This window comes from Corapipo altera, unplaced genomic scaffold (assembly GCF_003945725.1).
Source record: "Corapipo altera isolate COAL_440 unplaced genomic scaffold, ASM394572v1 54, whole genome shotgun sequence".
In the NCBI taxonomy this organism is placed as follows: Eukaryota; Metazoa; Chordata; class Aves; order Passeriformes; family Pipridae; genus Corapipo; species Corapipo altera.
In genome coordinates this window covers 2,489,265-2,516,613 of record NW_020884902.1, presented here as the reverse complement: position 1 = coordinate 2,516,613, position 27,349 = coordinate 2,489,265, and the positions used below count along the sequence as shown (strand labels likewise).

The 27,349-nt window shown below is 39.2% G+C and overlaps 1 protein-coding gene and 1 long non-coding RNA gene across 2 annotated transcripts in view; one reads left to right on the top strand and one right to left on the bottom strand.

Annotated features, from left to right (window-relative positions):
* Positions 1–25,837, bottom strand: part of SLC9A9 (solute carrier family 9 member A9) — a 186,126-nt gene extending 160,289 nt beyond the window's left edge. Inside the window, exons 1-4 of the mRNA XM_027650649.1 lie at positions 25,505–25,837; positions 18,199–18,401; positions 15,190–15,267; positions 14,537–14,613 (exon numbers count right to left, since the gene is read on the bottom strand). Of these exons, the coding sequence (XP_027506450.1) occupies positions 14,537–14,613; positions 15,190–15,267; positions 18,199–18,401; positions 25,505–25,679 (533 nt within the window). The 5' untranslated portion in view covers positions 25,680–25,837. The remainder of the gene's footprint in view (positions 1–14,536; positions 14,614–15,189; positions 15,268–18,198; positions 18,402–25,504) is intronic.
* LOC113950642 lies at positions 1,897–8,719 on the top strand. Its single transcript, XR_003528823.1, has 4 exons — positions 1,897–2,170; positions 3,828–3,932; positions 7,402–7,461; positions 7,549–8,719. It is a non-coding gene; the product is annotated as an uncharacterized LOC113950642 (long non-coding RNA).
* Positions 25,838–27,349: the final 1,512 nt, after the last annotated feature.

Sequence of the window (27,349 nt, the reverse complement as noted above, 5' to 3'; positions counted from 1 at the left end):
AATAATTAATTCTTTCAAAGCAGAAGCCACACAGGGGCCAGTACCTAATGAATAGAGGAAGAACATGGAGGAGAAAGAGTTTTGAACAGTGTGGCTAAGGACACCTTGTTTACAGCCCATGACAAACTCTCCTCAAGGTCTGGCATTTCTTTCTCCTTGGCAGCAAAGCCCTCCCTGAGGCTCTGTAATCAGGTGGAATATTGTCTGAGAAGCTTCGCGGAACTGTTTGTCCCTCATAAAGCATTTGTGGGCAATTATTGGGAAACGTGTTAAACTCCTACCAATGTGCTTTACTGATGTGGAAGCAGTCTGCCTGGATGCTCCACAGCTTTCCCAGGTCAGCTTAATGGAAGAACAGCCTGCTTTAAACAACCTATGAGAAAAATTGAGACACAGTTGAGAAATAATGTTGCTCCTTTACTACATGCATCACACATGCTACTGGCCAGACTGTGGTGAGAGGGACACTGCAGGAGTGCTTAGGGACACTTGTGTCAGACCAATTCCTAATTATATAAATTTCTTGTCATAGTGGAGTACCTGAACAGGACCACCTACTGCCTGTCTGAGAACTACTGCTATTGCCCTATAGTACTGTTAGTACACTGCAAGTCACTATGTCATTGATTAATCTGTTTTTCAATTTTATCTATCTATATCTATCTATATCTATATATATCTCATCCTTACCATACAGAAAAACTATATAGAACATCCACACCACTGAAGAGACAGTTTTGGGGGAGAGGAAGTTACTTTATGTTACTTTACGTGTCTTGGCTCACTGGGAAAATACAGCAAAATTTATGTGGTTACAATTATCATTGGATCTTCCTTCTTGGCAGATTTAGCTACTACTTTCACTTCCCATTTATTTTTAAGTGAGTTGTGTGTTTGTGAATGCACGAGTTTGATGGCTCCAAAGACAGAGAGCATCTGTTTGCCTATAAAGGAAATATATTTACAACATTCACTTCCACAAACTGCTCCCAAAAGAGCGCTTCAGTTGCACACTTGAGGGCTAACAAGGGGATCAGTAATGTAAAACCCCTGTCATCTTGCCAAGATTACTAATGAGGCTGCAATTTGCCAGTGAGAGGTTGCAACTGTAATGGGTTTTGCAGTCTATTCCCTTTACTAGGAGGGCATTTTAACAACTAGTTCAGGCTCCTGAGTCACTTCCAGTATTGCAAGTGTTCCCACAATTGTGCAATTTTGTTAGCAATGACCTCAAATTGTTGTGTCACAACTCCAGTAACTAAGTCCATACTTAGAAAACTAGGTGAAAACATTTGAAAATCAGGCTGATTGTTAAGACTCGGACATTTAGACAGATTGCACAACAATTTTAGCTAAAAGACTCCCTCTTATCCCCCCAAGACACCTCTAGTTTTCATCAGAATTGTTTCATTTACTGTGTTATTCAGAATCCCTGGGTAGATCAGTGTTGGAAGAGTGATGTGTAAAGGATGATGCTTGTTTAGTAACTTGTAGTATTCCCAGTACAACCCGTGCTCAGCGCTTGAGAAAAGAGAAGTGAGTGTCCTGGCTGCTGCAGACTTTGGAAGCTGCTCTGTCACCGGATCAACAAGAGACCGGCACTGCCCCTTCCGATTTGGAACTGGAGCGTTGCCTGACCCGTTATCCTGAATCTGGATGCCCCAGACCAGGCCCCCCATGCGGACTGGTGCCCCCAGGACTCGCCTAGAGGAGCTCTAAATAGAAACCAGGCACTTGAAAGAAAGTTTTGTTGGCGACAAACCGCAATGTTTCCTTCCCTCATCCAGGTTTTCCCGTAACCCCCATAACCCGTCGTTGCGGGCGGAGCGCGGGTGCCACCCGGTGGCCGCTCCGGGCGCTGCCGGCGCTGGCGGGGCCGGTGCGGGGCCCGCGGCACCGCCGTGAGACACCGTGTGCGCCGCTCGAACTGCTCCTCACCGCGGTGCTGGGTGCTGCTGTTAAACACTCACTCCTGTTTGCTGTTTCTCTCGTGGTTTATTTGTATTTTAAAAGCAGTCAGGATGCGGTTCCCCCCCCCCCCCCCCCTTCTGACGAGTGGGAAGCAAAGCCGATGGCTCGTGTCTAAGAGCTAAAGGAAAACAGCCACGCCAGTTGTTCCAAATGCGTCCAACAGCAAAAGGGACCATTCGGAGTCTGAATGAAACCAGAAGTGAGGCTCTTGCACCGCTCTGCTGGGGGGGGAATCAGGCATAAATGGTCCTTTGGCCTCATCTGAGGGCTGCTTTGGAAAGATGCCAAAATGGGATTGGGATTTGGGCAGGAAACCAGATCCTGAGTATCCCAGCTACACTGGTAAGGCTTGTGGCTCTGGCAGTGCTCATTGGCGTCGGCCTCACCAAGGCTGTTCTGCCCTCCATGAATTTTTGAGCCATCTGAATGGTGATGGCAAAAAAAGTGCTTTTTGGTTACTCGTGGTTGTACAGCAAATGGTGAAGCACAGCCCAGGGATGGGCAGGGGAGGGGGCTTTGGAGTTGTCTCCCAACTCTGTCACATCTGTAACCTGTCAGCAAGTGCATTTTTCCACATCTAAAGTGAAGTCAATACTTCCTAGAAATCAAGTGGAACTTAAAAGGTACTTTAACATCTTTGCAAGAGAAGATCTGTGTAACAGGCAGCTTAGACAGATAATATGTTATGCTTAAGCACAAACCGTGGATTCCTGTATGGGCCAGATAAGACAACATTCATAGGAAGATTACTGAAAGCTGGTTAAATCAAGTCACCCACTTTGGAAGGACTTGGAAGGTGGCAAACCCACCCTCTTGCTGGGCTCAGAGAGTGATGAACATTGGTTTGAAATCCAGCTGGCACTTGGATACTAATGCTGTTCCTTAGAGATGGACACTGAGGGGTATTCAAAACATGGCCAGCAGGCTCCAAGTAACCTGCTCTAACTTGTTTTCATCAGGGGATTGGATCTGAAGGTCAATTCCACCCCAAATTATTTGATGACTGTGACAAAAGAGTGGTGAAGAGCAATCTCGCTCAGAACACTATCCTAAGGCAGAGAAACTGAAACCAGTTCATCACATCCTGATGAACAACGGAGGGCAACTGCATAAACCAGATGACATGATTTGCAAGAGAACTGAAAGCATCAGATCAGATCCACTGCTTTCCTAATTTCATTTTATGATACTTATGTTCCATAGAGATTGCATAAACATGCACTCTTTCTCCTCCCAAAATAAATTAGGATCATTCTCAGGGAACACATCTAATGGTTTCATGTGCAGTCTCACTTGAGTTAAATAAAACAGGTAAACAGAACTCTGAAAATAATCTCTACTCCTCAGCAAAATGAGGAGCTTTGTTTTCACCACTGAGTGGGTAGTAAGGATGGGTGAAAGAAAGGTAAGCAATTCAAAAAAGAAAAGTTTGTTTTTCCTTTTCAGTCTGAGGAATAGCAATGCTCTCATACAACAGCAGGCTATGGAAAGGCAATGCTGGCACAGCCTCTGGGTCAGTCAGCGTGCCTACACGTGACCTTAAAATTCTTACTGCAGAAGTTTCACTATTAGTCATTGTCTTTTTACAGATCAAGTGGGTTTTTTTACCAGTGAAATCATACTGCTCAAAATTTGCTACGTGCACATAAATACCCCACAAAAGATAAAAGCACCCATGCTCCCAATAACAGAGAGGTCAAAAAGGGGTAGAAATTGTGGTCTTTTAATTTCAATTTTGGTTGCTGCTAAGCTTCAGGGAGAGAGTGGTTAACTGGGGAGAGGTGGTGTTGCAAAGAGGAAGGAAGTGCCCAATCAGTTTACTACAGAAATGAAAGTGATATTTCCTTTTATTGCAGATTCCATATTTCAACAAAAGATGATGAGAAAGAAAAACCTCCTGGAAGCTAACTGTTGGATATGGGATGATGGGGACCAAGATAATTGAATCAACAGAAAAAGTGGTAGAAAAGTTGAAAGTAGAAAATGGCTCAAAAGGATGGGCTGGGGACAGCACATGTTCTGCTGTAAGATATGTTATTTATAGCAACACAGAATTGCAGACTAATTTATGTTAGAAGGGACCACAGGTTGTCTCTAGTCCAAATTCCTCCTCAAAGCAGAGTCTGCTGTGAGACCAAACCAGAGTGCTCAGGGCTTTAGCCATTTAGGTCTTGGAAACCTCCAAGGATTGAGATTGTACATCCAGCATCTCTGGACAATCTGTTCCAATGCTTGGCTGTCCTCGTCATGAAAAAGTTTTTGCTTATATCAAGTCATAGTTTTTTTAAATTACAATTTATGTCTCTCAGTTTTGTCCTCTCACCATGCACTACTGTGCAGAGCCTGGCTTTGCTTTCTTGATAATATCCCCTGGAAGCCCTTCTTACTTAGGCTAAATGAGCTCAGTTTCTTCAGTTTCTTCTTTATAGGGCAAATGTCCCAGCCCTTATCCATCTTGGTGGCCACCCACTGAACTTGCTGCAATTTATCATCCCAGTCAAGTGTATGGAATATGGAATCAAATGTAATGGACTTCTCAGACGAGTATTCAGAAGAGAGCCAAGACTAGAGAAACATTTAGATGATTCATTGTCATCTTAATACTCAGGAACAACCAGGAGCTGAAGAAAAGCTTTGTATACTATTTAAATGTCATCTATCTGCTCTATTCTGTGGAGAATCTGGTTACTTGATCAGACCAGCTTTTGTAGGTTTTGTCCCCATTGAGTGTAGGATCTGTCCCAGGGCCATCATGAAAACCTGTGTGTTTACAGAACATTTCAGCCTAATAGCAGTTGTGCTCTGTAAAAGATTTGTCAGATGCAAGTGCACTATTTGATCAACTGGCTCAGAAGAGAGATATGCAAAACGGTGGTGGGTGGGAGAAAAAAGCATCTTTTGAGTTGACATATTGTGAAATATTCAAGGTAACAGGTAGGAGAGCTGCATCACCCACTCTATTCCTGCTCCAACGAGCTACTGCCTGTACACTTCCAAATCTTGCTCAGCATTTTATCTGACAGTAATCCCCCCAGTTTGAAGAGACTAAAGGTTGCAGGCAGCTCCATGTTACTGAAGTAGAATAGGTTTTTCCTCCTCTGTTTTAAATGTCTCTTACATCTTTCACATTGAAACAGCTCAAAGGACTTTTCAACCAATCCACAAGTTCCTGTGCACATGAAAGAGGTCACGTTGTTGCCCATTTTGATTCAGAAGGAAACGTGGCCTGGCTCACTACCTGGTAAAGCCATACAGGTATGTAGGGCCTGGAGCAACGCACAGCATGGGCTGAAGGGGAGATACCCTCCTCAGTCATAGGCTTGGTGTGCAGGTTTCTCATGCAGTGTGGAAAAATATCTGTATGAGATGGAAAATGAACTAATACATCACAGTCAATGTACCTCCTTCTTCTTCTGTTTTCATCTCCTCTGTAGCCTGGAATTTTCCTGGGAAGATAGTATGTTCTGAGAAAGGCAGTGGATGACAGGATAAGGGGCCATAAGGGATGCATATTTTCCATTTCACCTGCTCTGTAAAGATGTCTTTCCTGAAAGTCAATATAGAGACTGTGAAAGTAGTCTTGTAAACTTGAGACTTCCAAATGATGCTGCAGCCAAGGAAGCTGTTGTACAGGTGTAAGGGTGATCTATAGACAGAGAAATAAGTGATGGCAGTCTTTGGAGACCACACTGGCTGTCAATTCTTAAAGGATCCAAGAATATCAGCGAGAAGACATTAGGAGATCTATCCAAAAGTATTAATTCCTGCAGTAAAAGCTTTAGCTTTCAAGGCAGCTGGGAAGACAGTTTGTAAAAAAACCCCCACAAAACCAAAAAAAAACCCCCCAAACAAACTCGTCCCTCCAGGGTGGGTTTCTTCTTGGGAAATATCTGGACTTGAGTGTTTTGACTGTTTTGCAACACATACTGTTCTCATGTTTTTCAGAAGAGCGCATAATTTAAATTTTTTGATGGGTTCCTGGAGAACCTACTGGGTATCAAATACCAAATTAAACAGCCTTTTTATTTTAGATGAATCTCCTGCTATTCCAGGTTCTGCTTGTCTCTGCAGCCCCACACCTTTGGTGTTCCCTGTAACACATTTCTTTCAAAATCCTTAGTATGCTGAGGAGTTCTTCTGGACGATACAAATAATTACACCCTGCTGCTCACCACATCTGTTTATGAGAAGAAAAACTGTTTTCTGCTTGATCAGCTTTGCTGCAGTAAACAATGTCAGATGTTTATTGCGAAATAGCTACAAATTCTGACTGAACTTTCAGCAACACATACTTGAAGGCATCAAAGTACTCTTGGAAGAACTTTTCACTCTGTGTGGGTGTTAGTGGTCTGGGAAACACTATTTTATATCAGTCTTGATTTAACCCAACTTCTTATCCACAATTTCACAAGTCATACAAATAGAAGGCTTTTTTTTTTAATACTTTATAACTTCTAGAACTGCTAGAACTCTCTGAGAGTTATGGCTATGAGGAAGCCTTTTCCCTCTTTACTCCCTGTGCAGAATTCCCCAAACGAGGTATCACAATGGGTGCATATTTTCAAGCTTCTCATACTTTACTAACCCATTTTGGACTCACTACACACCTTTAAACAAAAGCAATAAACGGGAACTACCCCTTGCAATTGCAGCTATGAGTTGCAGGTGGCAACTCCACAGACTGCAACAGAATTATTTTAGATTTGGACTGGCCAAAGAATCAAAGCTACTGAGTTGGGAAACTGAGCTGCACATGGACAACTAAACACCAGCTCTTTTCCTGCTGGAAAACTCATTGTTAGGCTGCCTTCTTTGGAGGACCCTGGAGAGACTTAGTTTGGTTTTTCAGCTAAATCATCTCCGTTGAGTTTCCTCAAGTCAATGCAAAACTGGGGCAATACCGACTGACAGAAAATGCCTGCATTCACTCCAGGATGGGACATGAAAGCAGCCGAACCCCCCCAAAAGGGTACCAACACAGGCCCTCTACCCTTACAAACACAGGCACTGTACTCTTCAAATCAATGTCTGCTTACTAGTTTTGTCTTTATTTCCACTCTTAGGCTGAATATCAGCTTCAAAAGAGCATTAGAAATTATTGAAGCCAGACTTCTAATGTTCCGAGGGTTTTACTATGGAGGAGGGCAAATGGTCTATATATAATTTTTCCCTATTTCTCCCTCAGTTAATTTCTACAGCACCAAGATACATTAACACTCCTCCTCACCAGTTTGTATTTGTACCAAGAATAAAGCTTTTATTCTTGCCTGTGGGGAGGTTAAGCATTTGCTATTTACAGGTGGTGTGTGGAGGAAAGATGGACCTAGTTTTTTTTTATCATTTGATGGGAACATGCAGTAGAAAACAGTACTTTAATCAGAAAAAAAATACTACTTTCTTTGAACGTGAACTGAGTCTAAATTATTACAGAAGTTATCATCTGGAAAGGCAAGAGCTGAGCTGGTGTAGCAATAGATGATCCTTGTAAAGGTATTTGCTTAGTTTATGGAGAGCTCTGTAACTGAGAGAAGATATTTTTTCCTGTTACCCTTAACCTGGCCCCATTTTCCCTTGCAGAAACAGTTCCAAAATCCAGAAGAATCCCACAGCACTACACAGTAAATTCAAGCCAAACAACATTTGGCTTTGCTCTGCTGAAGCACACAACTACAAGTGTTTTGTTTCCAAGTTGTAAAGTCTATCCCTAGCCCTCTGGTGAGAAAGAACAGTCAGATTATAAACTCAGGACTGTTTCACATCATCAGATCCCATTTGTATATTCCACTGAGCTCCCAATAGAAAGTAATAAACACACTGATAACCTACTTAAACCTCCATCTAGCCTTTGCCAAACTATCAAAGTATCTATGAAAATAAAAAGAAATCCCCAGCCATGCTCAGTAACCACAACTATTGCCTGCTGAACCTCTCAGGTGTGCACTTCCTGCTCCATGCTCAGGGAGAGGTGGAACCTGTGTCAACACTATATCTGTACATCCCCAGTCCCACCCCATGTTCCCAGGAGGCCACAGCAAGTGACTTGTAGGTGAGAAGGTGGCTGTAAAACAAGTTGACATATTTAGGAGGAAATGAATACACCACACCCACATACAAAATGTTACACTTTTGTTTGATTGTTTGTTTTGAAAGACTGTTTTCTACTAAAAATTTTTAATTGTAAATAGTCTTTTTTTAATGGCATGCCAGTGGAAGGAATTTGTCTCCTAACTTTTAGAATCGCATTTGTGTAAGTATAATGATGAGAGAACTAAATCTCTGACTGTACAGTTATGTCAGAATGCATCTTACCCATGTAAACTGTGTAAAGAAAAGTTGAACATTTCTTGCTCTTGCTGCATTTGAGCAACAATTTTATTAACTCAGCCCAACCCTTCCTCCTTTAGGAGGCACAAAGAGGGGCTGTTAAAACAGTGCAGCTAAGAGTGAAGAAAAATAATTACATCATGTGATGATGGAATCTTGATACCACTGACATTTGAATAGAAAATTTCTACTTTCATAGAAAGGTTATGATGGAACATCCAATCTCATGTCCTTTTTTTCCCCTACAAAAATATCTGGATTTGTATTTGATATTCCTTAATATTTCCTTTTCTCTTTTATAAATTTTTACTTTTATATGTGCATGTCTATGTATAGAAACAAAAACCTGTTCTGGTTCTCAAATAAAACCACTTAAGATTCAGTTTTAAAAAGAAGGAATTTAGAAAATATTTATTATACTGTATTGCATCCTGTTATTATAATCTCACCCTTTAGTGATCATATGCAGAAAGCATTTGAATATTCATTTGTAGAATGGTGAGGAATGGCAAGGAAAAGGATTCTTGAACTGCTTGGGAGAATCAAGTATGATGATGACTTACTCTTTACACTTGAATTTAAATGTCAAAAGAGACTTCTTTCTTCAAAATGTTAGTCACTGCAGTTAAACACAGATGCACAAAGAAATAGTTTGATTCTATGTGGGTTTTTTAATAGGAAGTTCAATTTAAAGCACTGATTACCATGAAACAATCTGATATACTTATTGTAAAGCAAGTACTCATGTACTCACAGACATACTGGAATTAATGAGGTCAAACTAACTAACTGTTGAAATATGGAGAAGTCTCTCCAGCCAGGGAAGGTTATGCAATCTGAGTAGCTGATATAAACACCAACATCTTTCCCCTTAAAACAGTGATCATCTTGGAATGACTCTCCTTAATACCATTATTATCAGTGGTGTGAATTTCATAACTTCACCTTCTCAAAACTGCAATTACTCTACTTTTTCTGATCCAAATCCCATTTTTTTTAATTTCAGCTTTATTCAAGTAAAATTCTCACTGCAGCCACAAAGATAGATCAAACCTAGCCTAAGTTGTCTGCAAATACATTTGTTATTTGAATTGCACACTTAGAAAGCTTTAAATTCCAGAAAAATCAGGCCTTGCCAAAAGTAGTAGACAGGCTGGAAAAATATGAGTAAGTGACTGCAAACATGCTGCATTCTGAATATCAAAAATGTGGTTTTGGCATTGCAATTCGAGAAAACCCAAGTGAAACCAAATCAAAAATCACAGATAAGGCAAATTTAATGATGCCAGTGCTCCTGTGCATAGGCATCTTTTCTCTGGCTGCCACTGAGAATGCCGAAAATCAAGTCAAGATGATTTAAGGGGGGGGAAATGCAAATCTTTCTACGCCCCCTGCCACTCAGTATGTTGCTCTAATAGGCTGTTACGATAGTGTCAAGATTCTTCCAAATACTTGAGCACTCTTCCATTATCAAAATTCAAAATATCTATGACAGATATCAATTCTGGAAGATGCATCCCAGCACAGTTTATTAAAAATAGAATCTAAGGGAAGGGAACACTATTCCTTGCAAAAGTTGAAATTAGGTCCTTCTCCCTGCCTCTGCCTAATATGTAAAAAATAAATTAAGAAAAGGCAAGAGGGGGCAGATGTTCATTTAACTTTTAGCAGCACAGTTTTCATGTGCTCACTGAGTAGCTTCAGCTCAGTGCTGCTTCAACTTACAATCAGTCATAATACACAGCTAATATCAAGGTACATATGGAAAAGATGGAATAACTCTGTGCAGCAGTCCCACAGGAGCATGGCTGGCTACATAGGTGTGTGCAGAAAGCCCCTGGAGTCCAGGAGGATATCAAATTGAGCACGAGTCAGACAACAACAGCAACTGTGAAGCGTAACTGCAAACCACATTGTGTTCATGGAAGCACAGTGAGCAAGCCAAGGGAAGCCATTAAGTCTTTGCTGGCACTTGTGAGGTGGCATCTGGAATAGTGTGTTTAGTTTTGGACCTCCAGTACAGGGAAGACAGATAGGAGACAGTCCAACAGAGAACCACTAAGATAATTTAGGGGCTATAACATATGAGAAGGGGCAGCAGGTGAGTTTTCTCTTGTAACTAGGAGGGGACCTGTCTTCAGGTGGTTATAGACAACCCACCTTCTGAGGGGTGCATGGGGAAAGGATGGGAGGTAAAGGTTACAAGGTGAAGCAAAGGAAATTCCATTTGGATATACAGAAAAACAGTTGTTGTAGTGAGGGTGGTTAAGGCTGGAACATATTTCCCAGAAAGCCAGTGGAAATCACATTCTTGGAGATACTCAGAAGTTGACTGGACAGAGTCCTGAGCACCTGGATTTAAATTTGAAGCCAGTCATGCATTTGTTAGGAAGTTGGACTGCAGACATCCAGACATTGCTTCCAACCTAAATTATTCTCTGAGTCTATGATTGAGTACTCTGCTACAGCAAGAGACTGCCTGCCCTGTGTCAGAGTTGGCCTGTATGGTTTCAGGAATAAAGAGCTGTCTCAGTGATCATCCCACACTATTCTTCAGGAGGCAGAAGGCTGGAACCACTGGCAGAGAAAAGGTCTGTTGAGAGACTGGATCTTATATGATCTTATGTCATACAGACCCAGAGTCAGCAGACTCTCTTTGCTGTGAAGGGAACAATTTCAGCAATTCTGCAAAGGCTTGGAGTGGGGGAATTTCTCCTTTACCTCATGGGATCTCTCTGCATGGATCCTTGCTAGCCAGACTTGGTGTAAAGGGCATAATTTTGCTTTGCTGGGAGAGCTTAGAAATTAGTATAACTTGCCTGGGTGTTAAGTGGCCAAGGACAGTGTTACAGCTAACATGGGCAGGCATTCCTTAGAGCAGTATTTAGCAGAAAGCAATTACATTTCAGCACTGCTTTCACTAAAATAAAGCAATCCCTCTAACCCCTCCTTCCCCTGCCCTCAGTGGGAATATCTGATTATAGCCCTTTCACTCAAATTCCACACAGCTCCTCTTTCTTGAGGCCTTTCACACAAAAGCAAAGACTCACAAAGAGGAGACAGGCACCATTGTATCAGCGTGTTCCATGGTAATGTTTTAGCACACTGAGTTTGCAGCAATCCAAAGGATGTTTCTGTCCTTTATTAATGATATTTCCCAGCTGTTTCTGGTTGAGAAAGAGAGGTCTGGTCCTTTGTTACAGCCTCCAGGGTTCACACAGGGAGCTCTGTAACACCCTCAGGCAGGAGGAGCACAGTCCCAGTGCGAGGCTGCAGATACACAGACCCTGAGCCTATGGATATTGAGGTACTGTACATGTATGTGTTGCACATATATAATAAAAATTAAGCACATTTTAAATCATATTTATGCACAAAATATTTGTCCACAGCAGTGCAACCTGGAAGTACCTCGGGGTTCTGTCCTTTCTTTTGTAGCAGCAACTGTAGTTCTTCACCCCTTCTCTCTTAGGACACATTTTTCTTTTAGGACTCATTTTTCATTTCCTTCAGTAAAGTTTTTATATAACCTTTCTTCTTTGTGCACTCAGTATCTCCTTCTTATCCTGACATGTACATTATGCAAACATGCTTCACATTCACATAAGCCCTGCTCTGAATATATTAGTGCCTTCCCCGCAGTGATTCCGATGGGGTTTTGGGTTTGTACAGAACACTGTGTAGGCCCAGTTCTTACTCCTCTTTAACTTAAGGTTTCATCTGGATCTTCATCCTTGACTTTGGGCTTGAACTTTGAAGTGCTAGTAGGAACTGTTCCTAACAGGAACTTTCTGTAGTAGATTCTATCTGCATTCATTCTGTTTTAGATAAAATTGCATGGATACAGGAATGAAAGTGTTTGGAATATAGGCTAAAATCAATATATTATGTTTCTTTTAACAATTTCATCAAAGCTGCTCTGGTATTTTCCATTTGCAAAAGGCAATGACACATGTCAGAGTCATAAACCAAATGCATGTTTAAAGTGATCACTGGGCTGGACAGTCCTACTGCTTTCCTGCAGTCTCACAGAGCTGTTGGCTATTGGTTTACAGGAAAAATGTTCAATAGCTGAGACAAGTGAGAGGAAGCACAGGAAGGGTCCTGCTGTGGTCCAGAATCGCTGTTACCTCAGTAATGTGCTACCATTCAGCTCAACCCATTGTCAGGATACAGATTTTTTTCCTGAATTTATAATTCCAACCTTAGGGGTGCTATTTGCCATATAAATGGATATAAAAAGAAACAACTCCATGAGCAGACGTTGTAGAGAGGTGTGTATTATTGCAAATAAAGACAAGGGGGGAAATATGAATGGTGTAGCTGTCCAAGTTGTGATCTTCGAGTTGTGATGAGATGCCATTTCTCAAGGAAAGAAAGATTTCAGAAAGAAAAGTGAGATTAAGCTTTCCATCTCCAATAGATAGGACACGTAGCACAATTCCTCCTGTAGGTACAGATTTGTGTCTGGAATTGAAGGCCTCCTTTCTGCTCAGCCCACAGATGTGCTGTGGTTTTTCTTCCACGAAAGGGAAGCAGCCACACACAGAGCTTGCACCCCTTAGTTCAGTACAGAAGGTGATCATACTTTGAATGTCATTTTTCATTGCAGAGTCTAAAGATTCCTGACATTTGGAGTGAACACAGCTTGCAGAACATTTAATACCACAATGCCTCCAGTGCATTATGCTTACTAAGCTACTTGATTATTAGGAATCCAGGCTATCAAGATAGATATGATGGTATACCCATAAAAGAATGGTTTTAAAATCATTGAACTCTAAGTTATAGGTCATTCATGTATTTTACTATCATTAAAATGGCATTAAAGGAGAAAGTTCCATCTCATAATAATGCCAGAGAGGACTTTACACCTTGACACAGCACATACATCTTTAATATAAAGGAAGGGAAAGACTGACATTAAAAAAATTAACTGCTTCTATAACTTGAAACTGCTATTTATATGTACAGAATTTGGACCAGTTTTAAATTCAAACACTCCTACTATACCTGAAGTGTTTCCACGTATCTTTCCATATCATGCAGAGATATAAATGGTATATTTTAGAGTTCTACAGCCCAGGCCCTCAAATAAGGCCTACAAGATTTGGTGTGCTTCCTAGTCTAAAGTCTGAACACCAAAGAGTTCTGTGACTTTTTTCCATTATAATTCTGTGCAGTACCAGCAAGATCAAGGCCTCTCAGCAAGACTTACTCACTTACATGCAGCACTGCTGCATCACCTCCCCAGACCATACAGACTGAGCTAGCTCAGCTGTCTCCATAGCACAGAAATGCCAGGTGATGCTCAGGTTAAACTGTGAACAATGACCTGCTTCCCTCAGTAAGGCTTTGTGCAGGCACAGAGACCCTCTCACTGCAGAATCCAACTCTGGTCATTTATTTTCACCTGCATCAGGAATTTTCCCAGAACATGAGAGCTGAAGTGTCTGTGTGATATTCATAAATATTTTGAAAGACTCGATTTTTTAAGATCCCAAAGGATTTTTAAACGGTTTGTATAATTTTGATTGAGCTAATCAAACTGATAAACAGAAGTTTCACATCATGCCAGCTGGAAAGATATAATCCATTTCTGACTAGCAAATACTTCCTCTAGTTAGGCAAATTTTGAAACAAAATTAGAAATTTTTCATTAAGGAGATACGAAAATAAAACAGGATGTTTTGTCCCTCTGCCTTTCCCTCTTTTTCTGCAGGAGCCATTTAGTCACATCCAGGCTAAATTCACACATCGTTCCAGACTGAGGCTTTTCCTGTGATCTTCAACTAAAAAGTTTCACTTAGTCTGTGAAATGACTCCAGGGTTTTTTTTACAGATATCTTATCAGGTATCTGTTCCTACTCCCTCTGAGATTTAAAGTCCTTTCTTTTCTGTTGGAGAACTGCTCTTTTCTAGAAGGAATTCTAGTAGCGTGGAATTTCACTTGAGATAATGGTTCTGTTTCTCAGGACAGATGGTTACACCTATGGAGTGTGGAAGGCAGCTCATGCTTGCAGCAGTCATAGACCAGAAACGAAGGACACAATTTTCTGAATGCCTGGGACAGTTTTTGGCTATCCAAGAGTTTTGCCTTTTTCCTGATAAGGAATTACTTTATCTGTTATACAAATTGGTAACTATATTGACCATGCAAGGTCTGCAATTCTTTTTACAGTTCAGCTTTTAATTGAAAAAGATATCAAGCATGCAATAATAGCAGAAGGCATTCACTTACCCTATGACAATGCAGGAGATGGCAGTTCCCAAGAAGGCATAGGTTAAAATTGATCCTAAGTTACGAAAAAAATGTCTCTGGAGAGAAAAGTTTGAAAAAAATCCTTTGTAATACAGTAAATAAAAGAGCTTTCAGTCAAAGTTGAAACACTGCATCTAGAAGTGCCATTTGTTACAACACATACCTCAAATATAAGATGGAACAATATAGGCTACTTGAGTTATTTTGGAAAATACAATTTAAGATGTTTAATTTTTTTCCATGGGGAATGCCATCAAAGTTGCCTCATTCACGGATCTGGACAAATGCTTCATGATCATAACTGATGTTCACACTGAAAGTATCTGATCCAAAAGGTATCATGACCCCATCCCTTGAACAAACAAAGCCCTGATCAGGCATTGTATGAAACACAGACAGGCTGCTGAAAACAGGAAGGCCCAAGTGTTATAACCCACACAGTCAGACCTTTGCACAGTGGCAGAAAGGGAGCAGAATGAGGCCATGCATCTCTCATTTTTTTGCCATTCCTGTCAAGGTCTTCCTGTGCAATGTAGTTGTTAACTGGCCCTTTCCTCTGTCACTGGCCTGTTGGACTTGCAGAGAAGCAGCTGCATTCAGTCCCTTTTGTCATATAAAAAAGAGACACATACCTTCTTTAAACTATATCCAGCATGGAATATAATGGGTGGCAGCAAAATATTGAAGAAGATGGAAGGATCAAAGGTCATCTGCCAGAAAGGACAAAAGAGAGGGTAAGGACAAATAAAGTAGGATTTAATTTGATAGGATAGGTTCTAATTGTAACTTCTTATCAGGACTGATCTGAGGATCATCTTCAATGTCTGCAGGATTATTCCAAGTTGTTTTCTTGCAAGTATAAATGTATAGTTCCTTACAGCTTTTACTACAGTAATTTTTGAAATTACTACTTGAAAAGTATTCCTTCAAGAAGGAAATGAGTCAGGTACTACGTTCCAGGGAACACATACAAGAAGTGTTAGCTGTGATAGTAGCTACACTACCAGGCAACTTGACTGTCCCATGGCTGAATTCCTGCTTCAGACATGGACCTCCTGTTCAGTTGCAGGAAAGACACATTGGCAGTGTTGTGCCTCAATTCCCCATGTGCAGAAGGGTGATATAAGAAAAGGCCTACACTGCCAAACCTGATGTAATGTTTCCTTTGAAGGAAACCTTTTATAAAACACCCATTAAAAATTTTAAAGTAATGCTAGAATGAGGAAATCAAAAAGTTCCTATTCCAGCTGTTTTCAGTACACTCTTCATATTGGCCTTCAACTTCTGGCACAGAGAAAGGCCAAGGACAACGTTTAGTCGTTGCAATTCATTACAAGTAGCTTTCAATAAAATAGAATCTGCTTTAAAACCACAGCATTGCTGGAGAAAAAAATACTTTAATGGGCCTGGGTGCTGCTTACTGTTCTGTCAGTGGGCTGTATTATATCAATACTTTTAAAAGAGGCAGGAGGTAATTAACACAAAGGCGTGCAGCTACTTGTTCAGATGAAGTGATATTTTAAGGCTACAGTACTCTAGAATAATTATTTAGTTTCAAAAGTGTAACAGTAATTACTTCTGTCTTGTTAACAGACAACCTGATTTGATAAACAGGAAGTGAGAGTTGAGACTTTTTTCCATCCTGCTTACTTCGAATTAGAAAGCTGAAAAAAGTGAGCTGGCAAATAACCTTCTAGGAACTATATTTGTGCTGGTACCTTCAGTGAAAACATGACAGAAAAAGATTTTCTTCACTTATTAACTAACAGCCTCAAATGTTTGTTTTGGAATTAATTTAGCAAATATGTAAAAATATCTTTTCCACAGGCATCCGAAATCCTGACTTCATGTTTTATTATTCAAAACCCTGTTCTAAAGTATACATGTTTATAAGGCATGGCACAATCTATTCTCTCTGATAAATGCAATACGTAAATGCTTTTACTGCACTCAAAAGGGAATTGAAGTTGTACAAAACTAAGGGAATGGTGTGATCATACTTTCTGCTTTTTACAGTAGTGCTTTTGCCAGTCAGGAAGGCTGCCAGGAATTGCTATTGTCTCCTAAATATGGCTGAATTTCTTCCCTTTTCCTTTTTTCTTTATTTTCTTTTCAAGAGGGCATTTGCCAGATAATTTTAAAGGGAAAAGAAGTGAAAATCTTGGCAGACTAAGGCCTCTTCAGTAATATGGAGAAACCAGCAATTCACAGTTGAGACTTTTAAGAACCTTCCAGCAAAGTGAGACTGTGGAAAGAAAACTGGGCCTGTTGCCCTGTAAGGGCAACAGAATCTTCTGTGCAAGTTAGTGCTCCTCCCTTTTCATAACACAAGTCAGCCCCAGTGTACCAGGTTTGATGAAGATGTTCAAATGGAATGGACATATGCCCTGGAAACTAAACACACACTTTGGCTCAGACAAAGCTCTTGCAACCAACCAGCAGGAAAATGGATGAAGATTCAGCAAAACCTGATTAGTCTGACTGCCACAGTGTTTTCCTGTCTCCACCCACCGCAGCTCTAATAGTCCTTGACAGCCTAGTTCTTTCTGAGAAGGGCAAGTCCAGCAGTCACAGCAGACAGACACACAGTAGTGCTGCATCAGCAAGAAATTTGATCAGATGGTTATGTCCTAATTCTGCTGAGCTTCCCAGTGTACATTCTAAGCATAACTTAAAAGTTTTTATAACGATAACCACTGTAGTATATAGGAATACACATTACTGTGCTAGATAAACAATAGCACTTGGAAAAAAGCAAAATACTACATTGCAATATTGTAAAAAGCCACTGGTAAGGGCTTAGAAGCTTCATGTGAATATGCAATGTCTCTGAGCACAAAAGCCATGTTTTAAAAAGTGCCTGTGCACTCAAGAGTTCTTCAAATTGCTGCCATTTTTTAAGGAAGTAAACATTATAACAAGTAAATATTACATGGATGGGGAAAAAATATACTAACAAAGTAAAATATTTTAATTGTTACACACTGGAAAACAGAAAAGGCCATGACATCATGAAAGACTGCAAACTTTTCCCCACAGTTGCCTTTTTCCATCCAGCTGAAATTGCCACAATGCCATCTCCCCAAGCTTGGGGACAGCCAGTGAAATCCCTTCTGAGGACCACTGCAGGAGTGAAAGAATGTACAAGAATGTTGTGATGAATTTAAGAATTATAAAACCCTCCACTTATCTATGGGAGTTTACATATTTACAAGTTTGTGTTTTGAAGAATGTGTAGAGTTTGTAGTTACTTGTGCTGTTCACGGGAGACAACCTCCCCTGCATTAGCGTGCCAGAGCAAGTCCTTTTTAAGACAGAGGACAAATAAAGATATCAGTGCGGTTTGTAAAGGTTTGGTGGCAATGAATCCAAGTTAACAGCTGTGTCTGCAATGAACTCAGTGTCTGCAGGATCTGGGGCTGCCTTCTAAAAGAGTCCAGACAACTATTCCACAAGAATACAGTCAGCTGTGAGGTTTCTACTGCACCTTATTTCCTTTCGTGTTCTTCTTCCTCACTTACCTTTCTCACCCTAAATTCAAAATACCCTCTGTCACATTTTAACTTGAAACTTGTTTTCCTCTCTCAACAGTGAAAATAAAATAAATATCCTACACAGTTAAGAACAAAAATAAGTTTTACCTTTTGAAGCATTGCATTGCCCTGGTGTCCATTGACATTGTGATGGCTGATCTCTCTTTTGTATTGATATTCATAGACCTGATTTGTTATATTAATAAGCAGAGTGGATGGCCCAGATTTCAGCTTTTCACATTCATAAACGATCCCACTTTCCCCATCTGATGCTTTTGTCACATATCGTATAATTAATCCCATTACGAGGCCTGGAGAGTAAAGAAAAAAAGAAAAATGAGAAAGATTCAAGTACTTTTAAGTATTTGATGCTACACAATTACTGATTTAGACAAAAATTAACCCTGTCAAAGTTAGGACACCTTTGCAGTGTTTCTACCTTCACAGAGATACAGCTCTCTCAACACGCCATGGATGACCATAAAATATTTTTCCAAAGTGGTCATTTCATTAGAATGCAGAAGTTGGTTTGACATATGTGCAGTTGTATTCTTATTTTTGTGATGCACTTGCTGGCATAATTATTAACTGAGTTTCTCATGCACCAAATTTTAAGTAGATATTCAGAGCAGGGAGTTGCCTGCATAACTAATGTGCTGTACTGAGCATAAAAACATCAGCTGTGCTGTTGGTGATTTTACACACTTCATTTGTGGGGACAAAACTCTGACACATCCTCAGGCACATTTTGCCTTCTGTAGGAGACTATTTTTAAGACTGTATAAACATAGGACAATAAAAGCAGGGGGAAAGGAAGGAAGTTTAAGACTGGGACTAATTGATTTGACTATCTACGATTTAGGACTCTTATCTAAAACAGATATTTTGTCTCCCTTTACATTTAAGAAAAAGGAAAATGTCCTTCTGCAACCATCCTGTGGAAGGTACACTTCTTTCTTTTGGCTCTAGTGGGAGCTTGCATGTTTACTTCAGGAGAGGTGACTAATATTTAGCTGATAATATTACTGAGATTATTTCCACCCTCAGAGACTCGGATTTGGTTTCAAATTCAATTTCCATGCTTCTTTTATGTCCTATATGCTTTAAGTACCATGTACAGGATGAACAGCTTTAAAGTTACTAATTATGAACACATGGTAAAATGCTAAGAAATCTCAGATTAAATGTTGATGGAAGACATCTAACCATCTAGATAGATATACTTACTAATGAAAGATAAGAAAGAAAATAAATTACAGGAAGTAGCTGAGAAGCATCTGCAAAATATGATATTACAGTTTCAGTTTTGTCCTGTAATCAGGTGCCAAGTGATCACAAACACCTAGAGAGATAAACAGGATGTCTTTGTTATTGTCAAGTTTTCTGATAACAGAGACTCTCTGAACTGCAGATTCCTGGCACACACGTAAGGCAGGTCTGTAGGCTCTTGTACTGATGCTAGAACTGAGTAACAGCTGTATTGCCTGTTCAGTCTGTGTATGCATTTGTGCTTGTTTAATATCTATTGTTTACTATGGTTGCTTTCTGTAAGTGATAGAGGGTTTCAATAAGCTGTAGAAAATCCCAAGGCCACTTTCTTAAGTTACACAGCATTTGTGCAATAAATCACATTATAAATCTACTTGTGGTAAAAGAGAGAATTCCTTAAAGTTTTAAAGGAAAGCATGTGTGTGTAAAGGGAAGCAAACACCGCATGTGCTATGAAATATGACTTCTACAGTGGTCAGCCTAGATGTCCAAAATCATGAGTCAGAAACCAAGAAACCAGTCATTAGTTAAAACAGTCAGGCTTTTCAGCTTATTTTTATCAGATTTCCTCTAGAAGAACCACAGTTTTCAAATTCAGTTTCAAATCACACAATAACTTTGAGAACGGCAACATGCAACTGCTCAAGTTGCTCAAGTCAGTGGAGACTGACTGACATTGCATTTAATATCTCTGTTGTAGAGTCAGGTGGACTACTGTGTCCTACAATATTTCAAGATTCCTGGTAGTTGTGTTATATTGGCTAACAGAGCATTTCCTTTGAACCAAATTCCATTTGATTGTTTTAAAAATTAAAACAAATGTTCTCAATTATAGTCATGCAATTGCATTGAATTGTTCAAGGGTAAATTATTTAAACCTGTTGTATCATGTTTAGACTAGTAGTAGAGGACTGTTCTTTTATTCTGTATTCGGAGAGGAAATGTTATCTTCAGCTGTCATTTCAAACTGCCCCTGTAGGAATTTTCTGGAGTGAAAACAAGTGCAAATATCCAGATCCTAGTCCTGCAAGACAGTTCTTGAGTATAAATAAATCCATTTGCAGAAAATGAATATTTTAAATATGTGATCACAGTAGCTTTAGAGAAAGAAAGATCGACACTGAGTTTTACAACTGGAATTCAAGTTTGTCTTTTGGGTTTTCTTCTACCAGCTTTGGATCTGATCCTCTGATGGAGTCCAGATGGGAGGAATGTACAGAGCCACACAAATTATAAAATAATAATGAGAGAACAAAGAAATTATAGAGTATCCAGCAGCATACACGTACTGGAGAAAATACATTAGAGAAGATTCTAATAATTGATATTCTCAGGGTTTCAGTGGGGCTTTAAGGTCCTTGCAACTCCCAAGGAAAATCTAAAATATATTAATTTGAACAAAATATGGACAGGATCCATAACGATGGGCTGATTCAGAATATTCTCAAATGCTCGAGGGAAGGTTCAGATGAAGATAATTGCCATCAACACACAATATGGCAAAAGCCAGTGTAAGTAGTGGGATTGTATTCTTCCTTCAATAATAATAAATGTGCCAAAGACGCTATATAATATCTCCAGGGAATTAAAAATCAGGGAAGAGTGTATTTAATATTTTAGTAGGTGTATCATTTATGGAATGCACTTTCTACTTTAAATCATTTTATAGTGTTTATTTTATAAGAGCATTCAGGAGTCCAGATCATATTCTAATAGAAATAATTAATTTTTAAGTAAGTGTATAATGTACTCTCCTTTCCACTACTCCCCCTTCCAAACTGAAGTCATGCTTTTGTAATGTATTTTCTGAGGCATGCTGTTTGGTTCATTTAAAGGAAAAAAATTGGGAAATACCATGTGGATGTATTTACTATGAAAAAAAGACCAGTAATTTGTAAGTCCTTTCCAATCAATGTTTCACGGTAGAAAAAATTTAACATGAAGTTTTTCTCACAAAGCTCTATGACTTTGGTATGTAAAAACAGACCTTCTCTACAAATAGTTCTGATTTCCCAGTGGCACACACAGAAAGCTTGGCTTTACCATAGAAGTCTAGGAATTCAGCAGGTAAAACTCCCTGGAGATGAATCAGGAATGATGTTGGACCTGTTACCTGACATCACAAGTAGGTATTGCACTGAGGTACAGATTATCATGAATGAAAGTTTCAGATAGTTAAGTTTCAATGAGTTAAGGATGTAGATAATTGTAAATGCAAAGTCTTATGCAAGGCAAAACTTGAGTGTACTAGCACAAAGTACCTATCCTATATTCTAGGTGTCCAAATCTAATTATAAATGTTTTCAGCTCAGCTGCCCATCTCCAATCAGGCTCACCTCCACCTAAAGGGTATCACACACTCCCTAGGGGTGATAATTAGCTGAAAACAATTTCAACAAAGTTGCTAATTAACCTTGCAGATAAAAGGCACAGATGGGAGTGGTGGTGGTTTGGGGTTTTTCCTGTCTGTTAGGGGTTTTTTTGTTTATGTTCAATTCTGGCTGCTGACCTGTAGGAGGGTTTTAGCCTCTTCATCAGAGGTGAGTGGTGGCCTCTCTGTGTGGGTCTAATACCTAAATTCTGGGGAGGATGAGGAACTGGGATATGTGTACCCAGTTTTTCATTTTGTAGCTCTGGACTATTTCCCCACTAATGTGAAGTGCCATGACTTACATATCATATGGGGAACTTGGCACCTTATGTTTTTTGGCTGAGGTATCTAAAGACACCAGGCCCTGCAGGAGGTCGCTACAGGCACTTCAGTGTTTTATTGGCTGGTTGTCTCTTGACTGGTACTAAGAGGCATCTCCTGGGATGTGGTACTATGAGAGGGGTCACCTACTCTGATCTGAGAGAAGTGACAATTCTGGTTTTGTTTGTGTCTATAATCTACCACGCTATTTCTCACTATGCTCTTGTACAGTAACTCTGCTGATAATGCATAGAAAGGATGTTCATCCCCTTCTGGGTGGCACAAAGTTATTGTTTCATAACCACCTGCCTCCTTGGTATACAGATATCAGGAAGTGAGTTGAGTTTACTATTTGAGGTCTGTTTATCAAACCAAACTACAATGTGCAGAGAAACTTGCTCTCTGAGATACAGGAAAATAAAGGAATCAATGAATAAGCAGGTAAATCTATATTCTTTATTGTTTGTGAGTGATTTTTCAGTTTGGTCTCAAAACAAACAAAATAGTTTGAGTCTTTAAATACTTTCAAGCTAAATGCCTTGCAATGTATATGTAAAGACACATATGTGCACATAATTTTTCATGAAATAATGTTGAATTCATGCTGAATTATTTCTTGTGAATTAATTCTGGGTTATGTTAGATGCTTTGTTTTTTTCTTTGTAACTGCCGAAAGACTTTGAAATAAAATATAGCTATACTTAGTGTTGAACCATTTCTTTGATAAAAAAGTAGAGCTGAAACACCTCAGTTTTGAAAGTTTCTAAATGGACAGTTTTCCACTATGGGCTTATTTTTTTTTTTAATGAGCCGGAACTATTCAGTCTAAAACTGAATTTTCCTACAAAGCTGATGCAAAAAAGAAAAAAAAAAGCAAAGCCCCCTTTTATTTGTTCTGTACTTTAAATAGAACTTTCTATCAGGCTATGTTCGATTTGTGGTTGTTCAGCACTTTGCAGTAGCTGTAAAACTTCCTGTTTTTGTATTTCTGTGGGTTTTTTTCCCCTGATCTTCCTCACACTTCACTTTCTCTATCTTCTCCACTGCGCACCCCTAATGGCACACTTGATGAGGAATACAGACCCATCTGTCATGCTGTGGGGCACAGTCTGCAGTAAGTGGCCATATGCTTCTGTCACTCAAAGCCAAATTATCAGTTTCTTTTGTTGCTATTTACATATCTAATGAATACCTGAACGGGCAAGAGCAAAGCAAACTGTAGGACTGAGACTTTGAGTTTGTATTGAACAGGTATGAATCAGAATTGTTTGGATAGGGAAGGTAAAAATTATGTGAGGGCAGAATTTGACTCACTGTCAGTGCTTGGTGCCATGAAGATTTACTCCTGAAGCTGTTGCTGTTGATCTGACACCTCTCTCATGACCTCTGAAATTTCAATTTCTTTTCATTATTGCTATTCCACAATGCTAAAGATAACTAAACCCATATCCAAAATTTTGAAGGATAAAAGGGACATCATCAACTTTTTGGATGCTACAAATAAGCTTTTTTCCCCTGTTTGAAGATTGCCATAAATAATGAAAGACTAAACAGGTAGTTTATTTACAATAATGAGGAATGCTTCTTTTGTTCATGACTGTTTTAATAATTCAAAAGCTCTGTCCTGCTGGAGCACTAATCTCTGAACTGATCAAAAGAATGTGAGTGCGTTGTCCTCATGATGTGCAGAGTATGCCCTGGGCAGGCAGCAAAATAGAACCAAAGGACAGATAAAACTCTAATTAAATACTGGTTTGTGTTATGTTGTATTTCCCCATATTTCATTTCTGTTTTGACAGGCTTTTGTCTAAATCTTCAACAAATGTTATCAGCTGTACATGGGAAACAGCCCAATAGTATACTATAGCTACTATAGAAGAGGAACCAATGTATTTAGGAAAACATTGCAATTTACAAGTGGATCATAATGAATATATTGCCCACTGTCTCATGATTTTCCTTTTGAGACATGTTAACAGAAATGCAATAAGCAAATGTATTCTCAGTGTTTTGTAACTTGTACCTCATAAAACTGTTAAACAACAATCCAGGTGATGTCTGACAACAAAAAGTATCCCAAATAAGTGTCATGTGATGTGTATTTCAGTCTCAACTGATTCAGTTGAAGTGTGTTTTCTATGTGTAACAGATTTAAAGATTAGAAAAACAGTATATTATTAAAGAAATATTTTTCCACAACTTAAAAATACAGGCAAGGCAGATGAGAATGAAGAATCCCACAGACTCAAGTAGGGGCTCAGTGACTGGATTAATACAAGAGTTTCTTTTTTACTTGCTTTCCTTTAAAGTATCAAGTTACTTGTGAAGACAGTGAGCCAAGAAGATGAAATAACCTGTGTTCTTGAAAATTCATACAGTTAATGTCTCACACAAAATAGCTTTAAGGGATACAAGGAAGACTGAGCTTCAGCTTCAGTCCTCCTAAGATGCTGAGATCACCTGAAAATGCTTGATATATCAAATGAAACGTTTACCTCAAAATGTAGGGCTCGGTTGCCTTTGCTGTTGCAGGCTTTCAGATGAAACTTTTTGCATGTGGTGTCCCATGATAAACAAATATTCTTCAGAATATGGAATCTTAACAAAATCAGATTTGGATATTACACTGCTAGAGTATATAATGTGCACAGAATGTGCCCGAACAGGCTGGCATATAGATGGGTAATGATCGAGCTCTTGATTTCTATCTTCCATTTTGGCAGCATTACCTACCTATATGTGTTTTATGGTAGAAGAAATGGCAGCCACATCTCTCAGAGTGAAACAACAGTAAGAGAATGACATGAAAAAATCATTATACACATAAGTGTATACCATTAAAACAGTGAGTACTTGGGGACAATGCAGGAAGTTCTACAGGAAAGCGATACATGGCAAAACTTCATGAAAGAAGATTAGAACTAGACAGGCAAACTGAACTTACAGCACAATGACAGCATTCAGAGAAGACTGACAGAAGCATTCGTCATAGTGTGCTTTTCAAAGGCATAGAGCAAAACCAAAAGAAAACTCTAAAGATCACTTAAACTTTATTAGACAACATGTCTGTACCCACAAGGCTCCTTAATCTAATACCTTTGAATGTTATAAAAGCCAAGCAAATTAAGTAATCTCTGTCACTGAGGACATTTCATTCTTTTGTAAACAGCAAACTCCCAACTCCCAAGGTGTCATGCAGTAGCTGTTGGACCACAGAGGAACAGAACATGCACATCCTGAGGATAACCAGCTCATGACAATTGCTCTCTCCTCAAGGCAGCCTCCAGCTACTTCAGGAGAGATGCTGCTACATTATTGTTTTGCCATACAGTTAAGGAGCTGATGACATTTAATTCACACATTTTCTGAGCTTTGTCAGCATTTGATCTCAAGTGCCTGATCAAAAATATGCAACTAGCCCCATGTTATGCTGGCACTTGAATTTTTACTCACCATAAAGCATAGCTCCTCCAGTTTCATGCAGAAAGCGGAATCGATGGTTTTTAAACAACCAAATTGTTAATATTGTAAGAATGAGCAAAAAGTTAAAGACTAGCAGCTCCACAGCTCCCTGATGATAAAACTGATCTTCATCTTTCACTGTTACGTATTTCTTCAACTTCTCCATTTCATTCCCTTTATGGAAAAATATGTGAAAAATAAAAGAAAAAAAATCACAGGAATGAAATTATTATCACCTTTGGTACAAAAAGTCCAGACACTACAGAAATTCACAGCAAGCACATCTGTTCCATTTGCAGCCTCATAGTAAAGTGCCCCAGCTCAGAATTCAGCTGGATTCTAGTTACAGCTTCCTGTTTCTCTCTTAAAGCTGCCCTGTCTCATTTTTAATGTTACAGTTGTGTCACTGGACTGCGCTTGCTCAAGCTGTGGATGCACAAACTGCCTCTGAGGCTCAGACTCTCTTAATTTCTAAAATTCTGTTGTAAAACTCAGTGCGTGTTCATAATGTTTGTCCCTGCAGTTAACAGCACAATCTGAATCCTAAAAATCATATTTTGCCTTGACAGCTCTAGACAGAAAAAATTGTGTTAAAAGAATGACATAGAAACCTTTACTACATTTCAGAAGTTTAAAAATCTTTCCTGTTTCCCAATTGCCCATGTTTAAGTGCAGGTGAGGTAGAATACAGGTGACACTTTACTATGGTGCAAAGACAGGAGAAAAAAACAAATCAATGAATAAGGATTTCAACATTTAGGCATTGCACTCGTATTGAACCTGCCAGAAGACAGAGTGATCTCTGTAAAAGCAAGGGTCTAATTACCTAGAATTAAAAGTAATTAAAAACCTCTATCAAACAGAACAAAATGCAGTGGAATTTACTCCCCATCGTTTCTGCTGTTTGCATGTTTTCATTTACTCAATTAAGCCAGGAAAACAGTAGAAATACTCTAACTATGTACAGCAAATCCTCCCGGAAGCTTTTCTATCTGAGCTCCAGGATGCAATGCATGTCTATATGGAAGAATTCCAAACAAACTCTCATCTTCATCAGAAAAAAACATCAATTCTGCTTCTCATTATAAAAAGACAATCTTCTCATTATTTGATGTCTAAGTCTGTTAAAATTTATTTTTTAAAATATTTTGGGGCAAACTAATCTGGACAGAGTCTATTCCAAGTCAAGTACGTGTCACAGGTGAATAAACCAGAAATACCCAGCTGTCTATACTCTCAGTACTTTCAGGGGTGAGTGTTTTTGGGGAGGCACTGTTGCTTCAATCAATCTATCATGTTTTAAAATAATTTTAGCTTGATAATCAATCAGCTCTATCCTCTGTATAAACTAATTTAATCCCATTTTACAGGTTTTCAGTTTTTTTCTTTCAGCTTGTAAGAAAAGTTGTTTCCTTCTAGTTCTTTTTCAATTAATGCTTTCTCTTTGCTTACTAGATATTTTTTCCATCTCTATCTGAGAGTAGTTTCACTCTGTTCTCTTCATTCTTTCACTATATTCTCTCCTTTGTGTTTCCCTCATTTTCTCTTTCTTTTTGTAATTTTACCTGATAATTTGCAAACACAGTCAGCATTGGTTAAGGCAAAACTGTATTTCTGAAATGATTTTCAAGGGAGTCTCTGTGAGATGAAAAGTTGGCAAAGCCCAGATGACACTTCCCAAACTAATGAACCGGGCAAATCAATTTTAAGGAAGGATAATGGTGGTAACCTGTACTTTTTGAGAAGTATTCTGTCATGGTTTGAGATAGCCCCAAAATCTAATTCCCTAGCTCCATTCCCCCTCCCCCATCTCAACCCAATGTGAGATGGGTTTTT